The 23,947-nt window shown below is 40.9% G+C and overlaps 2 protein-coding genes across 2 annotated transcripts in view; one reads left to right on the top strand and one right to left on the bottom strand.

Moving 5' to 3' along the window:
• HBE1 (hemoglobin subunit epsilon 1) overlaps positions 1-23,947 on the top strand; it is a 254,659-nt gene that overhangs the window by 4,800 nt on the left and 225,912 nt on the right. The gene's annotated exons all lie outside the window — the stretch shown is intronic.
• Positions 11,053-12,896, bottom strand: OR52D1 (olfactory receptor family 52 subfamily D member 1). Its single transcript, XM_521782.7, has one exon. It carries the CDS (start codon positions 12,261-12,263, stop codon positions 11,307-11,309), a length of 957 nt encoding a protein of 318 aa, XP_521782.1. The 5' UTR covers positions 12,264-12,896; the 3' UTR covers positions 11,053-11,306.

Raw genomic sequence — 23,947 nt, 5'->3', positions numbered from 1 at the left:
TTCCCAAATAAATTACTTTGTTCAGGAATAAACAGGACTATAACCTGGGATATGCATGCTATGACAGATCATAGGCATATTCAGGGAAGTGGAGGCAAGGGGAAACTTTTAAAGGCAAAAAGGAGAAGTATATGAAGGTCGTTTTGAAACAAAAGTTCATTGGTCATAGGGGCTTCCCACAGGTGGTGACATGTGCACTGACCATAGTAGGAGTGGGTCTTCATAGAAGTGACATGACTACAGGGTTGTGGTTTAGTAAAGCTACTTGCAAGGCCGCAATTAGGACTATTACTGGAAAGATGTCCTCGTCGAAGTGGCTTAATTGCAAGGTGTGGTTTTGGCAGAGTCTTTTATGACAGTTCTTGTTATCAGGCAAATATACATGAGGACCCTCCTTTTATGAAGGTCCCAAACTAAATGGATCTTCTGGCTCCATTTAGTTTGATTTTGACATGAATGACTCCATTTTGGTACCGACAGTTTTCACACTAGCAATATAATTGGTATTTTACAGTTGTCTGTTTTTCAGGGAAACAGAGCCAGTAAGTTTAACTGAAAATCAGATTCTCATGCAACAGAGGAGTTTTGTTAATCCTTTTACTTATATACTTCAGATCACATAGGGCACTATGGTCTGAGATATTAGTGAGCATGGTGATTTAGAATGGTTTCAAGTAGCTTTCAGTTGGGTTTACTACTGCAAGAGCAAAGAAGCAGGGCAAAAGATATGTGAAATTAAATACACAGAAGAGTAGGTGGGCGTAGATCCTCATTGCTTCCATAATTCTCACAAAGGTGCACATAATTTGGTCACTGTGTCCTTTGCAAAATGGTCTAGCAGGTCAAAGGGCCGGGATTGTGAGCTCACTGTCTCTTACACCACTAGGCTAGGCAGGGATCACATCAGCACTCTAGAGCCTATTTGCCAAAATAAAAGGCAATTCTTTGCAGAGTAGATTACATATTCCATGTTCTCATTACTGTATTATCAGGACCACGGGAGTCCTAGTCACAGATGGGAATTTAATTAAGATAGTGAAATGAACTCATTTCCCTTGGCTGTTAAGTTGGCAGTTGGTGGTGAGGGTAAGAGTGGAAGCTGACAAGCTAGTACTTGGATCTGCAGAAGTCCAGGGAAGAGATTGTTTAGACTTGTGTCATAATAGTACTGATAGGGTGATAGATTCAGGACATATTTTTAAGGCTTGGTAGAAAGGGCTTGCTGATGGAATTAACATGGGACAGAAGGCTTTTTGACTTGTGCAGTTAAGAGGATAGTGGCCTTTAAGAAGGAGAATAACTGGAGGAAGATGCTTTTCAGAGGAATATAAAAAATACTGTTTTGACCCTGCTAGTTGAGGTCCCTGTTAGACTTCAAGTGGAGATGACAAGTTTAAGTTCTGGGCATATTCAGAGGAATATAAAAAATACTGGATTATTTGTCTAACCCAGCGATGTAGAGTTGCTGCTCCTAAGTATCTGTGGGTGTTACTGAAAGCCATGAATGGTATCATCCAGGTCTACTGTGCAGACAGAAACAAGAGTGGGGCCCAGAGCTGATCCAAATTTATAAATCCTGTTTTCATAAATTCACAGAGATAGAATTATTCACAGAAATAGGTCAAAGAGTAACCAAAGGCTTGAGCTTAACAATTTAAATGCTATTTTGAATGGCTGTACTATCATATCTCCACATTAAAACAGGATAGGGAGGCACTGGGGCCAATTTTTCATACACATCATTTAAGAAAACCTAGGTCAGAAGGTCAAGCAGTTGAACTTCGTGCCCTGTCATCCCCTAATTTCCCTGTCAACTTGAACTTCATTCTAGAAGTTCAGTCCCTGCCTTTGCAGCCTTGTACTTTCTTGGAAAGTTTTATGTTCAAATGTGTCCCATGTCGGAATAATAGCTCCCTGACCTGTGGGACAATCTATGATTAATGCATCCCAGGAGAGTACATGCCCTTCATCTGGCCTCCAGCCCTTATTGAATGGGGGTGAGATTGAAAATTTATAAAGATAGGATAAGGCCTGTGGCAAAACAGAAACTCATTTAGAGGCTTATTGGTCAGACTGGAATTTAAAGAGGAGATTTTTCAGGAGGTCATCATGTTTGTCTATTAAATCTGTTACCTGGGACCTGTCAGGAACACGAAAGTTCTATTGAATGCCTTTCCCAAGGACCCAGCATGCATGGTGTATCTTAAGAAGTAAAGGGTGTATCTTGGTTACAATTAGTAATGTCTGTAACTCTGAAGGGAATGAGGGTTTTGGCAAGGCCTTGTATTGTGACCTTGGTATATAAGGAGATATACTGAAACTAATATCGTTTTGACTTACATTTTGGGTATATTCGTGAGCAAGAGATTCTAATATGTTGATTTTTTTTTACCTTGAAGAAGACAATTTGTAGGTAATGGCCCAATAATTTATAATACATATGAAGACAGGACCATTTGTTGGCCAGGGCATCCAGTGTTAAGGTGACTGCCTTAAGATTAAGATTACGTGTGATGTTTCTTGGGTCCTGTCCTTTGTTAGGGACATCCTGGCTAATGGATGGAAAGCAGCAACATTCCACTAAGCTCTATCACCTGTCATGGTTAGCAGTGCCATTGGCATAGTCCAGGAACTACCACTGCTGTTCACTCAGTTAATCCCAAGGATCACCAAAGATAGCTAAGGGGTTTAGGGAAGGGTGACCTCCTCCAGCACCATGGCATTTGGCAAGGAACTGAGAACAGGGGAAGCTACCTCTTCTGCTGGTGGAATATCCTATAGGGCTCAAGTTTGGTTCCATACTGTCTTAGGGAGGCCTCACTAGCTGTGCCAAGGTTGTGAAGGTTAGTTTTTAAAACCCAAAACATAATGGGCAGGTGGGAGTGGAAGACCACATGCTAAGAGTTTGTAAGAGCCCCTGTTTCCTGGAGAGTCCAGTAGGTAGCCAGTCATTAGTTGTTTCATGCCATTAATAAACGTGTCAAATGCATTTCCTTGGAAGAGGATACTATGAATGTGATGTCATACCTATGCTCCTGGAGAAAGGTGTGTATAGTTAAGAGCCTCTCTGCTAAGACTGTGTGTGATGGCAAAGCTGCTGAGAAACTCCATGGGTAGCTGGCAAAAGGTGTATTGAGTTCTTTTGAAGGTGGAGGCAAACGTGGTGAGAGATTGTTAAAATAGGAGTTTAGCCACCTGTAGTTGTCTTTATATTCTGTCTTTGACTGATAAGAGAAAAAGGAAGGGACCCAGTGTCTCTAGGCAGCAACCTTAACCACAGTTATACTCAGTCCTTCTACCCCTCAACTTGTTTTTTATTTTTAATCTCTGTTTTCTTTGAATGCTTACCTGAGGAGATCCTGGTAGTCCCAAGTGTTCTGATGGATACCCTCTCTAGAGTGTCCCAATCAACCTTAGAGAGCCTGGGGGTCTACATCACCAATAGTGGACTCAATTTTGTCTTTTAAATTATTTATTTTTTGACAATTTATTTATTTTGAGACGGAGTCTTGCTCTGTTGCCCAGGCTGGAGTGCAATGGAGTGATCTCAGCTCACTGCAACCTCTGCCTCCCAGGTGCAAGCGATTCTCCTGCCTCAGCCTCCGGAGTAGCTGGGATTACAGGCCTGCACTAATTTTTGTATTTTTAGTAGAGACGGGCTTTCACCATGTTGGTCAGGCTTTAAGGAAGAGATTATTAACATGTCAATATGTACCAGCACTTCAAAGTACTCAACGCATTTACCAGGTGAAGTGTAATTTACAATGAGCTGAGAAACATCTTCAAGTGTCTTAGGAGAAACAAGATCAAAGAGTTCCTTCTCCTCTCTTTCCTTTCCTCTCTCTCTCTTTTTTTTTTTTCACATTGATTCACCATCTTCTGTGGATGGGATCTGTGATAACCCTTGGGGTTGGAGACCAATGAGCAATGGCTACAAGGATGCAGCAGAGAAGGTGCCACTGGTCCCAGCAGCATCGACTCTAATGAAGTGCTGTCTAGGACTGTCCTCGGGAGGAGGACCATTTGACTCTTGAAGGGAGGAGAGTGAATTATCTTCTTCTCCCAAGTGCTATTGAGAGCAGGCAGCATCACGTACGTCTACTGCAGCCTACTGGCTCCCTCACCTTTCCAGCTAGCATTCAGCAATATATACACCCATGACCCTATGATGGGGGAAACTCCACTTCTAGTGTCAGGGGATATTCCTCAAATTATAATCACTCAAAGGTGCACTGAAAAACAGCCAAGTCACATGGCCGGTTCAAAAGAGCCTCCCCCTCTTGCTGGGATCAAGTTGGAATGCAGTATCCTGGAGTGTGTTATCGGAATTGGGACAGGATCTAGACTTTAGGAAGGGGATTCTTGGCAGTATTCAGAAGAGGTAATACAAAGCCATGCAAGGCAGTACACAAGAATGTCATCGGAGTAGAAAGGCCTCCAAAACAGTACAGCCCTATCTAGTTAGGCAATTAAACCATGAGCGGTGAAAGGGCATCTCTGAGGGACATTTCACTGGAGTTTGGAATGATCCCATTTTTGTTGCCAATTCCAATTGTGTTTTAAATGAGGCGGTAAGTCCCATTGTGGGGTCTTTAAAAATCATTACAACAAGGCATGGAAATCACACTCAGAAATGCATATGAGATAAAAATTTATTATCACAGTTTCTAGAGGGAACCAGAGGCATGCCATGCAAGGGGCCCTATGAGAAGAACTCCTAGGGAACAGGAGTTCTTGGTTCTCCATCAAGCAGGAGAGCCAAGAGAGAATGTGAACCCATGGGCAGGTACCTCCATTGAGAGTCAACGTGGACTACACAAGCAAGAAGCATGAGGGGATTTTACTGGTACATTTGAATATCACTAGGTCACAATCAGGGAAGGCAAGAAGAGGAACTTGTGGCAGGAACCAGACTTATCACACAGGTGTACCTGGTAACTTGGTGAGGGGTGGGTTGCTCAGAGGCTGTTCATGGAGAGGTTAAGGTATCAGGAACATACGAAGTTAAAAAAAATTGCAATATGCCACCCTGCTACGCTGTATTTTGGTTACAAATTTTATGGAGAATAACTTTTCTATCTCTTCACTTTCAGCCTATGCGTGTCCTTAAAGCTAAAGTGAGTCTTTTGCAGGCGGTATATAGTTGGATCTTGTTTTATCCATTCAGTCACTCTATATGTTTTGATTGGAGAATGTAATCTATTTAATTTAAAGTGATTATTGATAGGCAAGGACTTACTATCATTATTTTGTTAATTGTTTTCTGACTGTGTTATAGCTCCTGGTTCTTCCTCTCTTCTTGTTTTCCTTTTTGATTTGATGATTTCTTTTGTAGTGATATGCATTGATCTCTTTATTTTTGTCTTCTGTGTATGTACTACAGATTTTTAGTTTGTAATTACCATAAAGCTTGCATAAAACATGAGTCTATTTTAAGCTGATAACCTAAGTTAAATTGCATACAAAAACTCCACATTTACTTACTTCTCCTCACCTACACATTTTGTGTTACTAATGTCACAATTTATAACTTAATACACTGTGTATCCCTTAGCAAATTATCATATAGATATTTTTAAAATTTGTTTTTTTAACTTTTATACTAAGATTAAAAGTGAGTTACACATTACCATTACACCATTATTCTGATGTTGACTTTATACTTACCTTTACCAGTGAGTTTCATGCTTTCATACATTTTCATGTTGCTAATTATAGTCCCGTCATTTCAACTCGAAGAACTGTTTTCAGCATTTCTTGTATGGCTGGTCTAGTGGTGATGAACTCGTTCAGTGCATCCACTCTTGAATATTTTTCTCCACTGTAGTGCTAGAACCTCTCATCTGGACTCCAGGGCTCCCACAAAGGTATTCTTGTTTATGGGTAGTTGACAAAATTGGTGTTTCTCTAGGGGGATAGCAGCTGGAAACTTCTACTTCATTATGTTGCTAATGTCCCTTCTGACAGAAGGTTTTTCTGGATACCATACTTTCTCCACTGGTATGTTTGGAGTTGTCCATATCACCTGCTGTTAAAAATGTCCCTGAACCTTTGGTCAGCCCTGACAGACCTATCTGTTCTCTGTTTCTCAATCCAGTTACCAACCTGACCACAAGATGTACCAAAGATTTTTTGTATTGAAATAATAATATTTAATAAACATCTGCTCTGTGCCAAGCATTTTGGCCTATACTTTATAGGAATAATCTCCTTAATCTTCAAAATAAATCTTTGAGAAAATATCATTTCATACATGATGAAACACAGTCTTAAAAAGGGAAAATGACTTGTTGAAGGTTATGAAGTGATGGCAGCGGGATTTAAACCAGGCTTGTTTCACTCCAGAAAGTCCAGACTCCTTTTTTATGTTCCTTAAATAGTTTATTGGCAAGTTGATTATTGTTACTTTATTTTATAACTCTAAAAGGAATATATACACGACGTAAAATATTCAGAAGATGTCAGCTCCTCCAGAAAGATAAAGTATGGTTCCTGTGCTGAATGAAGAACTCAGTGGGTAATGTGGACGGAGCTCCTGCCTTAAGAGAGACAAGTATGTAAGTGGACTGGGAAAGGCCGTCATGTGATGCTTGGGAAGGAGATATTCAGGTACTGACAATAAAGTCCACAGAGGAAGAGACAAAGAAATGGTTCACCTCAAAGTCTATGAGGGGGAAAATAATGCCTGGAACCATGAGACATGCAAAAGTGGTTCTGAATAATTGTTACCTGGAATAATGTTATTTCTTGCCACACATTAATGCATTTGCTAAAACAAAGCCAGAAACTTTAATTTGGATATCTGATTCCACTGGGGATGACCCAATGGGAATTTTCAGATGAATTGGTTTTGCTAGCAATACTTGTATGGTAGAAGTTATGCTGAGTCTGGCTGGCTGACAGCCAGCTATGAGGCTCAGTCTGTGAAGTATCCCCTGGCTGGGAAGTTCTTTCAAACTCAGAAATTACAAAGTATCAAGTCTTAATATTGGTTGTATCCTAGATATACTGGTTAAAACAAATTACAATGTAAAAATATATATGAATATATGATAAACAAGGTAATTGCAGAGGGATCTAAATGTCATGTCACTTATGTCTAACATCATCTTCTAGAGGTGTCATTCTAGGCAGCCAAATCCTAATTTTTTAGTCATTGAAAATTCTAGAATCAGAAAAGTTAAGTATATGGCAGCAGTTAATGGTTTAAACCTAAGATAGTCTGATGCATCCACCACCATAAAAATAATTGCTGCAGAGATATGACTTTACCCTAGGGCTCCTCTGGCCTGGAGTGGTCAACACAGTTCTTTGGAGACTTACTATTTTCTGCTTTTACAGTTGAAATATGTTTTCTCCTAAGTGACAAGTTTCCTTGTCAGGTATATTAATACCTTAAATCTAATAGTTGTTAAGTTTAACAGACCTAGACTCAAACTGTTACCTTCTTATGATTTCTCATGTCTCAGCTCTGATTCTCGGAGTTGAGATAATTCTTTATTTATCTGAGAGAAACTTTATAAGTTCTTGGGGAAAATGATGTCTTTTTAGAATGGTATAGATAGATTTCTCAAACTTGAGAGGGGAACATGATGATGACTTTTTAGAAAAAGGCAGATCGATTTCTCAACCTTGATATGGGGAACATGATGATGTCTCTTTAGAATCAGATAGATCGATTTCTCAAGCTTGAGGTCTCAGAAGTGCAAGCTGCCTTCAGACCCCAGTGAGATGGGGTGGACTAATTATACATATCTTCATTCTGTTCCTATATGAACAAGGACTCGAGGCCTTGGCTGGGCCATGGCCAGTGTACAGCAATTTAGTGGAAGATAGGTGACTGAAATCAATATTTCCTAAGCTAGCTCTTAGGATCAATGTCTTTTCCATTCAGCCATATTCCTTTATCAAACTCAAATGGTAGGATTTTTCAACAGTGGATCAGACTGATGTGAAACATGTTTCCAGATAAAGACATTTATTTTGTTTCTGTTGCTATTTAAAGCAAATAACAAAGAGAGTCTGGCTGGGTGTGGTTGCTCATGCCTGTAATCTCAGCACTTTGGGAGGCCGAGGTGGGTGGATCACTTGAGGTCAGGAGTTCGAGATCAGCCTGGTCAACATGGTGAAACTCTGTCTCTACTAAAAATACAAAAATTAGCCATGTAGTGGGATGCACCTGTAATCCCAGTTACTCAGGAAGCTGAGGCAGGAGAATGGCTTGAACCTGGGAGGCAGAGGTTGCAGTAAGTCGAGATTGTGCCGCTGTACTCCCACCTGATTAACAAAGATGTAGGAACCAGAGCTCTTGGATTCCAGAGTTTGTAATCTTGGCTATATGCTACTCTGTAGTCAGAATCAATCAATTCCCTTGGAACAGGTGAACAGAAAGTGTGTCTTGTCTTGCCTTTACACAGAGAAAGGGACCAATTAAGTTCCAACTCTTTGGGAATTTAGAATCTCAGAGAGAAAAATTAAGAGAATAATCTAAATCACAATGAAGAAATTATCTATTAACATATTTATAATAAGAGCAAATTGAGTGTCTCTCTGCTGCTGAGAACCATTGTTAGCACATCACAATAAAGTCAAATAACATGGAGTGAGATGGAAGAAAGAGAAAACAGGGTGAGTTTCTTCAGAGCTCAGAGGGAAGAATTTATTTTTTGTTTTTTTGAATTCTACATATACAAGAAAATGTGTGTGTGTGAGTGTGTGTGTGTGTTTATTTTGTGAGAGAGACAGACTTGGTGGGGTGAGGTGAATTCTGGTTCTGGAGATGTGCTATGGAATTGGGGAGAACTTGGCAGGGTAGTTCTTCAGGGCCTTACCATTGCTGAATTACTTCAAATTGAATTAAGAGAGTCTCCCTCAGCACAAACTGAAACAGCTAGACTTGGGGATAAAGGGACAAATTTACCTAATACGTCAAGATTCTGAGGTTAAGTCTTCTTTGCAATTTGGCAGTTGCACTGATTTATGTGCCAAACTGTGAACTCATTTCTCAAAGTGGTCCAGGAGAAGGACTGTTTAAGGCTCTAGCAGGATCAGGTTCATGCAGCAGTCTAAATGATTTGCACATGCTCTAGGGCTGGTGACATCTATCTATACTCAAAAGCTGAATTTCTTTTTAGTGCATAGGTAAAACCATATTTTATGCCTTTTTAGGGAAAGATGATGCTGTACACTGGGATTGGTAATCAGGGAAGTTTCACTTTGGGAAATTCTGCCTTTCTGTGTTAGTCATTTGCATTGCTTTACTTCAAACTTCAGTAACAATTGATTGAGATTGATCCATCACTATTTCAGTGGAGCCTGACTTATAAAATTTGTAAGGGCTGCCCGTGTCTTCTTATCTGGGCCTGGCTTTTGAGGCCCCCTCGAAATGTAATCACCCCCAGCTTCCTCAAGCTCTTTCAGTAATCCTCTTTGCTGTCTCCTTCCTGCACCATTGCCTGGTACCTCCTCCTCTTCCAATCTGTTCCACCCCTCTGATCATTCTCCTCTGAGCTTCTCTGGGCCAAGACATGACTGTCCCTGACCTGTGATAGCTCCTTGTGCATGAATTTACCTCCACAACTGGACTAGGAGCTCTCAATGGCCACAGCTGACACTTACCCTCTTGTCTTACCCATGAACTTGTGATACTTTTTCTTGTAATTGCTTTTCTAGGTAAAGATACTCTTCGTCGTGATTCTTGTGGATGTGACTATATCTGAACAGCCTCAGTGTAATATGAATAAACAAGAATCAAATTACTGAGTACCTACTGTGTGCCAGACACTGTGCTAGACATATATTTTCATTACCCAACACATTAGCGTAATGAAGACAGTATTTATTCATTAAATCAACTAAGACTATGATACATACCAGTATAATCTCTAACACTTTTCCCATAATATTTTGAGTGCTTATTAATTATGTGCAAGGCACAGATGAAATGCCTAGTCTGATGAAGTATTAAAATGGTTATCAATTCAAAAGCAAATAAATGAACACTGCAGATTAAGCCATGCAGCTATAAAATCTAGCATACCTTTATAAATTTAAGAATTAATAGCTGAATACTACCAACTGCCAGCAGTCAGAATTGAATGCTTGCTTTGTTCCTGAGATTATAATAAACACTTTACTAATGCTGAGGGCAGTAAAGTGGGATGCCCTAATTCTTGCAGCTAGTAGATAAGGAAGTCCATGGTCATCTGCACACAGATCTCATAATCTTCCCATAATAAAATACTGGACAGTGTATGAGATATTGTCAATAAATGCCATAACCTTAGGCTATTAGTCTCCCTGAATGACAGGCTTTTAATTTATAATGCAAGTAACAGCAATCATCTCTTTGAACAGTTGGAAGGAGATGGCTGGACTTATTTATTTCAGAACTGAGATTACTAAAGCATTATTATTAAAAAAGGAACTTGGATTTGGGGCTGGCTCCCCTGAATTCTTAATAAGGGATAACCTTATAACTAAAAGGAAAGAGACCTCAAAATGGATGAGTGTGGGAGGAGTGAAAGAATATACAGTTGTATTAAGTACCAGTCATATCTCTAGCACTTTAAAAATATTATAGAATTGTTATCACAATAACCCTGTGATGTGAGGTAATGTAAAAAAAGTTTTATATAAGTTAAGTGTCTTTACTAGTAACGTTTAGAGAGGTTACATAACTTTCTCATTTTATATTCATTTATTGAGTACATGTTAGTCACTGTCTTAATTTTTCTAACTTATTTATTTCTTACTACAACATTCAAAGTTAGATGTTATTTTTATCCCCATTTAACAGTTGGCCAAACTGAGGCATAGAAACATTTCAAACATGCTCAAGGTCACAAGTAGAGGAGCCAGGATTCAAACGCAGGCACTCTGACTTTATACTTTGTGCTTTTAACCAATACATCAATATTCAAAGTGGTGGAATTCAGACTCAAATTCATTCCAAACCTTCTCTTTGTTTTTCACTTGGACTCACAGGAGAATATTCCTACCCTTAAATCCAGATGCCTCTGAAGACCAGGAATTGACTTTCTCCTTAGTAAGTCACAGACACTTTTAAGACAAGTGTGAGAATATTATCACCTTTCTGGGGTATTCAGAGTTCCCCAAGGAGCCTCAGGAAAATAGTATGTTCAGTGTGATAATTGATAGCTCTGATTCATCTGGCTATTCCTCTTCCTTCCAGAGTTTCCCGCCATGTCAAACCATTCCTTTCACATCATCACTGTGTGTCCATGTAAATGTATCTAGACAGCTATCCTACACTTTTTTAAAAATCTCCAACTTCTGCTCAGCATTCATATTGAAGTCTTCCCCAGGTGAAGCAGTTTTAGAAGTCGACTCCGAATCTCCTTGGTTCTAGCTCCATAGAGAATAGGATTGAGTACAGGAGGCACCAGCACATAGAGATTAGCCAGAAAGATGTGCACATGCTTGGGGACTTCGTGGTGACCAAAGCGGTGGGTGAGGAAGGAGAAGAAGGCAGGGATGTAGAAAACCAGGATGATGCCAATGTGGGAGCCACAGGTACTCAGAGCTTTGTGCTGGGCATCATGAGATGGAAGATGAAAGACTGCATGGAGGATAAAGCCATAGGAAATGGCAACGAGAATGGAATCCAGTCCCATGGCCAGCAGAGCCACAGTTAGCCCATAGACAATATTGACAGTGATGTTGGCACAGGCCAGTCGGGCAATGCCCATATGCTCACAGTATGTGTGTGTCATGACACGGTGACCACAGTAGGGGAGTCGCCTCAGCAAGAAGATGAAGGGGGAGACAATAGCCACATTACGGAATAGCCCAACAAAGCCAATTCTGCCTATGACAGCATGGTTGAGAATGGTTGTGTACCTTAATGGGTTACAGATAGCCACATACCTATCAAAGGCCATGGCAAGTAGAATCGAGGACTCCAGAGCATAGATAGAATGGACACAAAACATCTGGGCCAGGCATCCACCAAAGGAAATCTCACCAGCAGGGAGCCACAAAATGGCCAGCATCTTGGGCACAGTGGTAGAACTGAGAGCCAGGTCTGTGAGTGAGAGAAGGCAGAGGAAGAGGTACATAGGTGCATGAAGAGCATTGTCCATGGCAATGACCAGGATGAGGGCAGCATTTCCAACCAGTGCTACAAGATACATGGCACAGAAAGGGATGGCAATCCAGAAGTGGGCAGCCTCCAGCCCTGGGATCCCTGTTAAGAAGGTGGTGTCTGGAAGATGGTTATCACTGAGGTTGGAATCTGACATTCTTCCTGGCAAATGAAGGGCTCTTTCTGAATAGTATTGTTATGCTTGCCCTGAAACATCAGATATTTGGTTGATTTATGCAAAACAAAGATCTTTCTGTGAAATAATCTTTTTTAGACTAAAAAAATTTGTTTTTCACTTGTACAAACATCTGAAATGACTACCACATATAATTCATTTTAAAACCTTCTGCTAATTTCTATATCGAACAATGATGTTTTGAGTTCTATATCCAAAGCACCAAGCTAAGTATTTATTAGTCTTCTCAAACTGACCTTTCCAGACTTATCTCCCTCCATATCCTGCACATCATTTATTGACCTCTAGTCCATCCACATCATGGGATATTTCTTACCTCTCATTCATGCCTTTTCTCTTACCTAGGGAGTCTCATTCCTTTATTTTCCTCCTCTCTATTAAGTTTTAATACAAGTTTCCCTGCTTCCCAGAGGCCTTCCCTTTCTAAACTGGTCTTGGTAATCTCTAATTTTATATTTTTCCTACTTCCACTATCTTACAAAATTGTGCTGGGTTAGAACTGTGTCTTTATGCAACCATAACCTCTACGCTGCCCATGACTGTATTTGTACCTAGACATTTTGACAACTTCAATAAAGACTAAATTCTGATCATTCTTAGTAACATGGCATTGATGTTTTAAATTAATGATATAATGATGCATTAACTTTTTTTCTGCATTTGTTATGTGCCAAATATACACCAAGTCACTTTTGTATATATATATCATCTGAAGTGCCTATGAAGAGGCTAGGCAACCTGAATATGCTTTCATATCATGATTGAATATATACAGCAATTTGAGCATTCACATGGGTATACCAGAAGGAAGTGTGAGATAAATCAGATATGCTTGTTGAGGATACTGCACTCAACGATGGCAAAGCCAGCATATAGTCCTCCAATCCACCAGTATGATGGCTGGATGTGAGGTCAGATCAGAATGGCAAGTGCTATTACAGACAGATATAAAAAGTGAGGTATTCTGGATTTACCACCCATAAAGGGACTGGAAGGGGATTCTGTTCTTGCTGTAGAGGGATAGCTAGTATTATACACATTGTCTCAGTAACATGTATCCCTAAAAGAATTCTGAGTAGAAATGCCAGGAAATCTGAGTTTTAGCCCCGATTCTGTAACATTATTGATTTGTGACTTTGAACAAATCTCTTACTTATCTGGACAGTCTCAATTTAGAAAGGGCAATGAATGTAGTCATTCTCTGATTTTCTGTCTTATATTTTAACAACATATACTCTGGATAAAAGAGAGTACAGTTACCATTTACATCCCTAACCAATGAAAAGACCAATCCCAGAGAAGTGAACTGATATAATTTAGATCACGAGGCATTTTATTTGCAGAACTATGATTAGGTCTCATGTCTCTTGATTCAGAGTTTGGTGTTTTTGCCTCACCCTACTGTCCATTAATAAGTCCAATACTTGAATTCCTATCTCTTTCAAATGAGGCTAATATCTTTTTTGTCTAATATCAATTCCTAGTGCTGAAATATCTTTAGTCTTTATCTGAGCTCCAAAGAGGTGGAATTAGGAAGTCCCCTTTATTTGCATTGAGATTTTTTTTTTTTTGTAAGAACAGGAGGCATCTTATTGATTCCTACCATAACAGAGCACCTAGGACTGTAATACAAAGAAACACATACATATTTTACTGCAGTAAAGATAACTGATGACCGATGGTGTTTAGGAAGTTAGGAGACAAAAGATACAGAGCAAACAAAAAGTCATGGGCATCAGCCAGTGCAGGGCTGTGCTAGAGGTTCCTATCTAGCCCAGACGCTTAGCTCAACTGCCTTCCTACCCTCTGCTTTGGTTTAAAATGCAGAGGAGAGACTGGAAACAATGATGAATGCAGGGGCGGGGATGCCCATTGTGTGCTCTGTAGACGTCTTAGGCAAACTTAGAAGCTAAAGAGCTGCTTGTGGCTGCTCAATCTCAGAAGTGAGTCAAGAAGTTTCCAGAGAAGCTCTCCCAAAGCAGAGTCTTACCATTTTCGTGTCACATGCCCCCACATTTCTTCCCTCTCCTCCTCCTCAGGTCTCCAGTAACCCAACAGTATTTAGCGGGCACATACCATGGACCAGTCACTGTGTGGAACTGGGGTAACAGCAATGAACAATCAGACAAAAATCCCTGCCGTGAAAGAGCTTAGATTTTAGCAAAGGCAGATAAATAGCAAACAAAATGCAGAAGTAAAATATATGTTAGATAATGATAAGGACTTTGAAAAAATAAAACAGAAAAAAAAAGGTAGTGGGAGTGGGGTAAATTCTAATTAGGGCATTGTATTAGTTTGCTAGGGCTGTCACCACAAAGCACCACAGACTGAGAGGCTTAAATAACAGAAACATATTCTCTCACAGTTCTGGAGGCTAGAAGTCTGATATCGCGATGTTGGCAGGTTTGGGTCTTTCTGAGTCCTTTTTCCTTGCCTTGTAGATGACCCCCCTTTGTGTCTTCAGTTGGTCTTCCCTCTCTGCCTGTGCCCTCATCTCCCCTTGTTAAAAGGTCAACAGCCATGTCGGATTAGGGCACATCCTAATGACCACATTTTTTAAAAAAACTTTATCACATCTTTAAAGATCTTATCTTTAAATACAGTCACATTCTGAGATGCTGAGGGTTAATTAAGACCTTGACATACGAATTTGGGGGTGTGGAGACCAACACAATTCAGCCTGTAACAGACATCCAGGGAAATCTTTGCTGGGAAGGTAGCATTTGAGCAAAGCCTTGAGTCAAAAGAGCTAGCCATGCAGATCTCAGAAGGAAGAACATTTCAGACAGGGGGACAGCAAGTGCAAAGGCTTTGAGACATAGGCCTGCCTGATGGGTTTGGAAGCAGCAAAGAGGCTTTTGTGCTGGAGGACTAGAAGTGGGGGTGCAAGGAGCATAGGCAAGATAGGCTAGATCCTTAGGCCACAGAAGGGACTTTGACTTTCACTCTGAGTTGGAGGGGGATCTTTAAGGGAGAAATCACATTGCTGGTGATCTGCAAGTTCAGGATCAAATTCATTGCTCAGCCCAAGCAGAGTCCATCAGGTGCTTATGCTGACGGCACCAGGGATGCAAGGCTGAATAGCTGGAGAAACAATTAACACATTTTTTGTGGGAAAGATACATCTATTTCTAGAACTCTCACTATTAAAACTTCTGAACGTTGCCTCAATTCTTGATATTATTACTGTTAACCTTCTTTTTGATGCACTTAGAAAATGTGAGAGGAAGGTTATTTTTATGTCATGTGTGCTTTGGTAAAATTTTGCAGGATTTGTGTACTGTGCATTCTTTTATCCTTTTTCTTTTGCTGGGCTAAGAGTGAAGGGGAGAACAGCAGAGATCTACCTTCCATCACCTTTGGTGGAGGGGGTGCAATGATGGGAAATCTGCTTCTGACTTCTTTTTTTGAAATCATAGTTAGGGTACCATATTCTTTGCAGGTTATGTAGATGATGTACTTTTCATTGCCAGAGAAAGAGTAGCCAATCTGTATAATGCCAGTTTGTCAAATCTGAAAGTGCTAAAATCAACCAAAACCTATAAAGCTATGAAGAATATTGAGACTGTATAACATGTATTGGAGCATAAAAACTTTTTTAAAAGGCAGGTTTATTCTCACATTGCCCATAATAATATTTTGAAATAATACATATGTAATGTTTGTTTATTTAGCCAGAGGCAAGTTGGTTCTGTGGTGATACCATCGGGTTTGTTGTTCAAAGACAAGGGCCAAGGCCCAGGTTTGCTACTTCCTGGCTCTGTGTCCTTGGGCAGGTCATTTAACCTCTCCCATTGGTAAACCGAAGAAGACAAGTCCTCCTCTACTTCTGCCAGAAGTATTGGGAAGATCAAGTGAACACATGTCTTTGTGAAGTACTATATAAAATTAGATATTATCATAATGCATTGCACTGATATTTTTTTTTTTTTTTTTTATACTTTAAGTTTTAGGGTACATGTGCACATTGTGCAGGTTAGTTACATATGTATACATGTGCCATGCTGGTGCGCTGCACCCACTAACTCGTCATCTAGCATTAGGTATATCTCCCAATGCTATCCCTCCCCCCTCCCCCCTCCCCACCACAGTCCCCAGAGTATGGTATTCCCCTTCCTGTGTCCATGTGATCTCATTGTTCAATTCCCACCTATGAGTGAGAATATGCGGTGTTTGGTTTTTTGTTCTTGCGATAGTTTACTGAGAATGATGGTTTCCAATTTCATCCATGTCCCTACAAAGGATATGAACTCATCATTTTTTATGGCTGCATAGTATTCCATGGTGTATATGTGCCACATTTTCTGAATCCAGTCTATCATTGTTGGACATTTGGGTTGGTTCCAAGTCTTTGCTATTGTGAATAATGCCGCAATAAACATACGTGTGCATGTGTCTTTATAGCAGCATGATTTATAGTCATTTGGGTATATACCCAGTAATGGGATGGCTGGGTCAAATGGTATTTCCAGTTCTAGATCCCTGAGGAATCTCCACACTGACTTCCACAATGGTTGAACTAGTTTACAGTCCCACCAACAGTGTAAAAGTGTTCCTATTTCTCCACATCCTCTCCAGCACCTGTTGTTTCCTGACTTTTGAATGATTGCCATTCTAACTGGTGTGAGATGATATCTCATAGTGGTTTTGATTTGCATTTCTCTGATGGCCAGTGATGATGAGCATTTTTTCATGTGTTTTTTGGCTGCATAAATGTCTTCTTTTGAGAAGTGCCTGTTCATGTCCTTCGCCCACTTTTTGATGGGGTTGTTTGTTTTTTTCTTCTAAATTTGTTTGAGTTCACTGTAGATTCTGGATATTAGCCCTTTGTCAGATGAGTAGGTTGCGAAAATTTTCTCCCATGTTGTAGGTTGCCTATTCACTCTGATGGTAGTTTCTTTTGCTGTGCAGAAGCTCTTTAGTTTAATTAGATCCCATTTGTCAATTTTGGCTTTTGTTGCCATTGCTTTTGGTGTTTTGGACATGAAGTCCTTGCCCACGCCTATGTCCTGAATGGTAATGCCTAGGTTTTCTTCTAGGGTTTTTATGGTTTTAGGTCTAACGTTTAAATCTTTAATCCATCTTGAATTGATTTTTGTATAAGGTGTAAGGAAGGGATCCAGTTTCAGCTTTCTACATATGGCTAGCCAGTTTTCCCAGCACCATTTATTAAATAGGGAATCCTTTCCCCATTGCTTGTTTTTCTCAGGTTTGTCAAAGATCAGATAGTTGTAGGTAAGCGGCGTTATTTCTGAGGGCTCTGTTCTGTTCCATTGATCTATATTTCTGTTTTGGTACCAGTACCATGCTGTTTTGGTTACTGTAGCCTTGTAGTATAGTTTGAAGTCAGGTAGTGTGATGCCTCCAGCTTTGTTCTTTTGGCTTAGGATTGACTTGGCGATGCGGGCTCTCTTTTGGTTCCATATGAACTTTAAAGTAGTTTTTTCCAATTCTGTGAAGAAAGTCATTGGTAGCTTGATGGGGATGGCATTGAATCTGTAAATTACCTTGGGCAGTATGGCCATTTTCACGATATTGATTCTTCCTACCCATGAGCAAGGAATGTTCTTCCATTTGTTTGTATCCTCTTTTATTTCCTTGAGCAGTGGTTTGTAGTTCTCCTTGAAGAGGTGCTTCACATCCCTTGTAAGTTGGATTCCTAGGTATTTTATTCTCTTTGAAGCAATTGTGAATGGGAGTTCACTCATGATTTGGCTCTCTGTTTGTCTGTTGTTGGTGTATAAGAATGCTTGTGATTTTTGTACATTGATTTTGTATCCTGAGACTTTGCTGAAGTTGCTTATCAGATTAAGGAGATTTTGGGCTGAGACAATGGGGTTTTCTAGATAAACAATCATGTCGTCTGCAAACAGGGACAATTTGACTTCCTCTTTTCCTAATTGAATACCCTTTATTTCCTTCTCCTGCCTGATGACCCTGGCCAGAACTTCCAACACTATGTTGAATAGGAGCGGTGAGAGAGGGCATCCCTGTCTTGTGCCAGTTTTCAAAGGGAATGCTTCCAGTTTTTGCCCATTCAGTATGATATTGGCTGTGGGTTTGTCATAGATAGCTCTTATTATTTTGAAATATGTCCCATCAATACCTAATTTATTGAGAGTTTTTAGCATGAAGGGTTGTTGAATTTTGTCAAAGGCTTTTTCTGCATCTATTGAGATAATCATGTGGTTTTTGTCTTTGGCTCTGTTTATATGCTGGATTACATTTATTGATTTGCATATGTTGAACCAGCCTTGCATCCCAGGGATGAAGCCCACTTGATCATGGTGGATAAGCTTTTTGATGTGCTGCTGGATTCGGTTTGCCAGTATTTTATTGAGGATTTTTGCATCAATGTTCATCAAGGATATTGGTCTAAAATTCTCTTTTTTGGTTGTGTCTCTGCCAGGCTTTGGTATCAGAATGATGCTGGCCTCATAAAATGAGTTAGGGAGGATTCCCTCTTTTTCTATTGATTGGAATAGTTTCAGAAGGAATGGTACCAGTTCCTCCTTGTACCTCTGGTAGAATTCGGCTGTGAATCCATCTGGTCCTGGACTCTTTTTGGTTGGTAAACTATTGATTATTGCCACAATTTCAGCTCCTGTTATTGGTCTATTCAGAGATTCAACTTCTTCCTGGTTTAGTCTTGGGAGAGGGTATGTGTCGAGGAATGTATCCATTTCTTCTAGATTTTCTAGTTTATTTGCGTAGAGGTGTTTGTAGTATTCTCTGATGGTAGTTTGTATTTCTGTGGGATCGGTGGTGATATCCCCTTTATCATTTTTTATTGCGTCTATTTGATTCTTCTCTCTTTTTTTCTTTATTAGTCTTGCTAGCGGTCTATCAATTTTGTTGATCCTTTCAAAAAACCAGCTCCTGGATTCATTAATTTTTTGAAGGGTTTTTTGTGTCTCTATTTCCTTTAGTTCTGCTCTGATTTTAGTTATTTCTTGCCTTCTGCTAGCTTTTGAATGTGTTTGCTCTTGCTTTTCTAGCTCTTTTAATTGTGATGTTAGGGTGTCAATTTTGGATCTTTCCTGCTTTCTCTTGTGGGCATTTAGTGCTATAAATTTCCCTCTGCACACTACTTTGAATGCGTCCCAGAGATTCTGGTATGTTGTGTCTTTGTTCTCGTTGGTTTCAAAGAACATCTTTATTTCTGCCTTCATTTCGTTATGTACCCAGCAGTCCTTCAGGAGCAGGTTGTTCAGTTTCCATGTAGTTGAGCGGCTTTGAGTGAGATTCTGAATCCTGAGTTCTAGTTTGATTGCACTGTGGTCTGAGAGATAGTTTGTTATAATTTCTGTTCTTTTACATTTGCTGAGGAGAGCTTTACTTCCAACTATGTGGTCAATTTTGGAATAGGTGTGGTGTGGTGCTGAAAAAAATGTATATTCTGTTGATTTGGGGTGGAGAGTTCTGTAGATGTCTATTAGGTCCGCTTGGTGCAGAGCTGAGTTCAATTCCTGGGTATCCTTGTTGACTTTCTGTCTCGTTGATCTGTCTAATGTTGACAGTGGGGTGTTAAAGTCTCCCATTATTAATGTGTGGGAGTCTAAGTCTCTTTGTAGGTCACTCAGGACTTGCTTTATGAATCTGGGTGCTCCTGTATTGGGTGCATAAATATTTAGGATAGTTAGCTCCTCTTGTTGAATTGATCCCTTTACCATTATGTAATGGCCTTCTTTGTCTCTTTTGATCTTTGTTGGTTTAAAGTCTGTTTTATCAGAGACTAGGATTGCAACCCCTGCCTTTTTTTGTTTTCCATTTGCTTGGTAGATCTTCCTCCATCCTTTTATTTTGAGCCTATGTGTGTCTCTGCACGTGAGATGGGTTTCCTGAATACAGCACACTGATGGGTCTTGACTCTTTATCCAACTTGCCAGTCTGTGTCTTTTAATTGGAGAATTTAGTCCATTTACATTTAAAGTTAATATTGTTATGTGTGAATTTGATCCTGTCATTATGATGTTAGCTGGTGATTTTGCTCGTTAGTTGATGCAGTTTCTTCCTAGTCTTGATGGTCTTTACATTTTGGCATGATTTTGCAGCGGCTGGTACCGGTTGTTCCTTTCCATGTTTAGCGCTTCCTTCAGGAGCTCTTTTAGGGCAGGCCTGGTGGTGACAAAATCTGTCAGCATTTGCTTGTCTGTAAAGTATTTTATTTCTCCTTCACTTATGAAGCTTAGTTTGGCTGGATATGAAATTCTGGGTTGAAAATTCTTTTCTTTAAGAATGTTGAATATTGGCCCCCACTCTCTTCTGGCTTGTAGGGTTTCTGCCGAGAGATCCGCTGTTAGTCTGATGGGCTTCCCTTTGAGGGTAACCCGACCTTTCTGTCTGGCTGCCCTTAACATTTTTTCCTTCATTTCAACTTTGGTGAATCTGACAATTATGTGTCTTGGAGTTGCTCTTCTCGAGGAGTATCTTTGTGGCGTTCTCTGTATTTCCTGAATCTGAACGTTGGCCTGCCTTGCTAGATTGGGGAAGTTCTCCTGGATAATATCCTGCAGAGTGTTTTCCAACTTGGTTTCATTCTCCGCATCACTTTCAGGTACACCAATCAGACGTAGATTTGGTCTTTTCACATAGTCCCATATTTCTTGGAGGCTTTGCTCATTTCTTTTTATTCTTTTTTCTCTAGACTTCCCTTCTCGCTTAGTTTCATTCATTTCATCTTCCATTGCTGATACCCTTTCTTCCAGTTGATCGCATCGGCTCCTGAGGCTTCTGCATTCTTCACGTAGTTCTCGAGCCTTGGTTTTCAGCTCCATCAGCTCCTTTAAGCACTTCTCTGTATTGGTTATTCTAGTTATACATTCTTCTAAATTTTTTTCAAAGTTTTCAACTTCTTTGCCTTTGGTTTGAATGTCCTCCCGTAGCTCAGAGTAATTTGATCGTCTGAAGCCTTCTTCTCTCAGCTCGTCAAAATCATTCTCCATCCAGCTTTGTTCCGTTGCTGGTGAGGAACTGCGTTCCTTTGGAGGAGGAGAGGCGCTCTGCATTTTAGAGTTTCCTGTTTTTCTGTTCTGTTTTTTCCCCATCTTTGTGGTTTTATCTACTTTTGGTCTTTGATGATGGTGATGTACAGATGGGTTTTCGGTGTGGATGTCCTTTCTGTTTGTTAGTTTTCCTTCTAACAGACAGGACCCTCAGCTGCAGGTCTGTTGGAATACCCTGCCGTGTGAGGTGTCAGTGTGCCCCTGCTGGGGGGTGCCTCCCAGTTAGGCTGCTCGGGGGTCAGGGGTCAGGGACCCACTTGAGGAGGCAGTCTGCCCGTTCTCAGATCTCCAGCTGCGTGCTGGGAGAACCACTGCTCTCTTCAAAGCTGTCAGACAGGGACATTTAAGTCTGCAGAGGTTACTGCTGTCTTTTTGTTTGTCTGTGCCCTGCCCCCAGAGGTGGAGCCTACAGAGGCAGGCAGGCCTCCTTGAGCTGTGGTGGGCTCCACCCAGTTCGAGCTTCCGGGCTGCTTTGTTTACCTAATCAAGCCTGGGCAATGGCGGGCGCCCCTCCCCCAGCCTCGCTGCCGCCTTGCAGTTTGATCTCAGACTGCTGTGCTAGCAATCAGCGAGATTCCGAGGGCGTAGGACCCTCCGAGCCAGGTGTGGGATATAGTCTCGTGGTGCGCCGTTTTTTAAGCCGGTCTGAAACGCGCAATATTCGGGTGGGAGTGACCCGAGTTTTCCAGGTGCGTCCGTCACCCCTTTCTTTGACTCGGAAAGGGAACTCCCTGACCCCTTGCGCTTCCCAGGTGAGGCAATGCCTCACCTGCTTCGGCTCGCGCAGGGTGCGCGCACCCACTGGCCTGCGCCCACTGTCTGGCACTCCCTAGTGAGATGAACCCGGTACCTCAGATGGAAATGCAGAAATCACCGTCTTCTGCGTCGCTCACGCTGGGAGCTGTAGACCGGAGCTGTTCCTATTTGGCCATCTTGGCTCCTCCCTCCACTGATATTTTTTAGTGATGACACTAGATGGTTTTGGGCTCAGCATTGGCACTGACCTGTGTTAATAGGGGAAACAAGCTTGGACGATAGAGTCTAGAGAGCTGGAATCACTACCATCTTCTTTTCTCCTTTCTTTCTGGCCTATTCTTGCCCTCTGAGGAAGCTTTAAAATAACTGTTGTAAGGTAACTGCTACTCTGTGATTATCTAAGAATGTGTGGACCAGAAAGATTGAGGCAGGAGCAGGTCCCATTTATTTCCCTTTAGAAAACAGTGGGAAAACGATATTGAACTTGAGTATCATTTAGGTTCACAATACAGGCACCCTTCCTAACTTGTTGCAGGATCCTGTGTCTGGGTCCCCATCTTACACCTAGATGTCAGTAACTTAGTTGTGAGTTCATTGACTGAACATATTGCTGAGGAATCTGATTTGAAAAACTTACCTGCGCAAGAGACATGAGTTTGCAGGTGGAGCATGCAGAAGTTGGACCTCGGTGTAAAGGTGTGTGTATGAGGGTGAAACTGTGTGGGAGAAAGAGTGTGGTGGTGCAGTGGCTTTGGCAGGAGGTGTGTGTCTGGATGCAAAGTTTTGTTTAGGGAAGTGAAGGCTGTGTTTCTCTGCAGGTTCAAGGGAGTATGGTGTGAGAGAGTGGAGGGTCTGAATGTGTAATTCGTGTTGAAATGCCTTGTCCTTTCTCAGTTTTCTGGGCTAATTAAATGTCTTCAGTTCAGCTCTGTATTTCTGCCTCCTCTAGTCAAGGGGATTGGTAAACGGGGTTATTTATTGACTTTCTGTGATGTGCAGGTGGGAAAACCCAGGTGGCATCCCCTAAGGATTTGACCTGTGGTCCATCTATTGAGGGAAAGAGACGAAGCAGTTGATAATTGAGAAAAAAATGAGCAAGGGAAATTTTCCAGTGAGTTTTCAAGGAAATTTGAAATTAAACACCTAGCCTGTCTTTTCCTCTATTCTGATCTCTTTTTCACTTCTTTCCTTGTCTTCCTTTTCTCTTTTTTTTTTTTTTTAGCTGTACTTTCTACTCTTTTTTTTTTTTAATTATACTTTAAGTTTTAGGGTACATGTGCACATTGTGCAGGTTAGTTACACATGTATACATGTGCCATGCTGGTGCGCTGCACCCACTAACTTGTCATCTAGCGTTAGGTATATCTCCCAATGCTATCCCTCCCCCCTCCCCCCACCCCACCACAGTCCCCAGAGTGTGATATTCCCCTTCCTGTGTCCATGTGATCTCATTGTTCAGTTCCCACCTATGAGTGAGAATATGCGGTGTTTGGTTTTTTGTTCTTGTGATAGTTTACTGAGAATGATGATTTCCAATTTCATCCATGTCCCTACAAAGGACATGAACTCATCATTTTTTATGGCTGCATAGTATTCCATGGTGTATATATGCCACATTTTCTTAATCCAGTCTATCATTGTTGGACATTTGGGTTGGTTCCAAGTCTTTGCTATTGTGAATAATGCCACAATAAACATACGTGTGCATGTGTCTTTATAGCCCTTTGGGTATATACCCAGTAATGGGATGGCTGGGTCAAATGGTATTTCTAGTTCTAGATCCCTGAGGAATCGCCACACTGACTTCCACAATGGTTGAACTAGTTTACAGTCCCACCAACAGTGTAAAAGTGTTCCTATTTCTCCACATCCTCTCCAGCACCT

The sequence above is a fragment of the Pan troglodytes genome, chromosome 9, assembly GCF_028858775.2.
Source record: "Pan troglodytes isolate AG18354 chromosome 9, NHGRI_mPanTro3-v2.0_pri, whole genome shotgun sequence".
In the NCBI taxonomy this organism is placed as follows: Eukaryota; Metazoa; Chordata; class Mammalia; order Primates; family Hominidae; genus Pan; species Pan troglodytes.
The sequence above is the reverse complement of the archived record's forward strand: the minus strand, read 5'-3'. Positions and strand labels throughout refer to the sequence as shown.

Bases quoted from the DNA above. Each gene is read 5' to 3' on its own strand.
- OR52D1 (XM_521782.7), bottom strand. From the start codon at position 12,263: ATGTCAGATTCCAACCTCAGTGATAACCATCTTCCAGACACCACCTTC.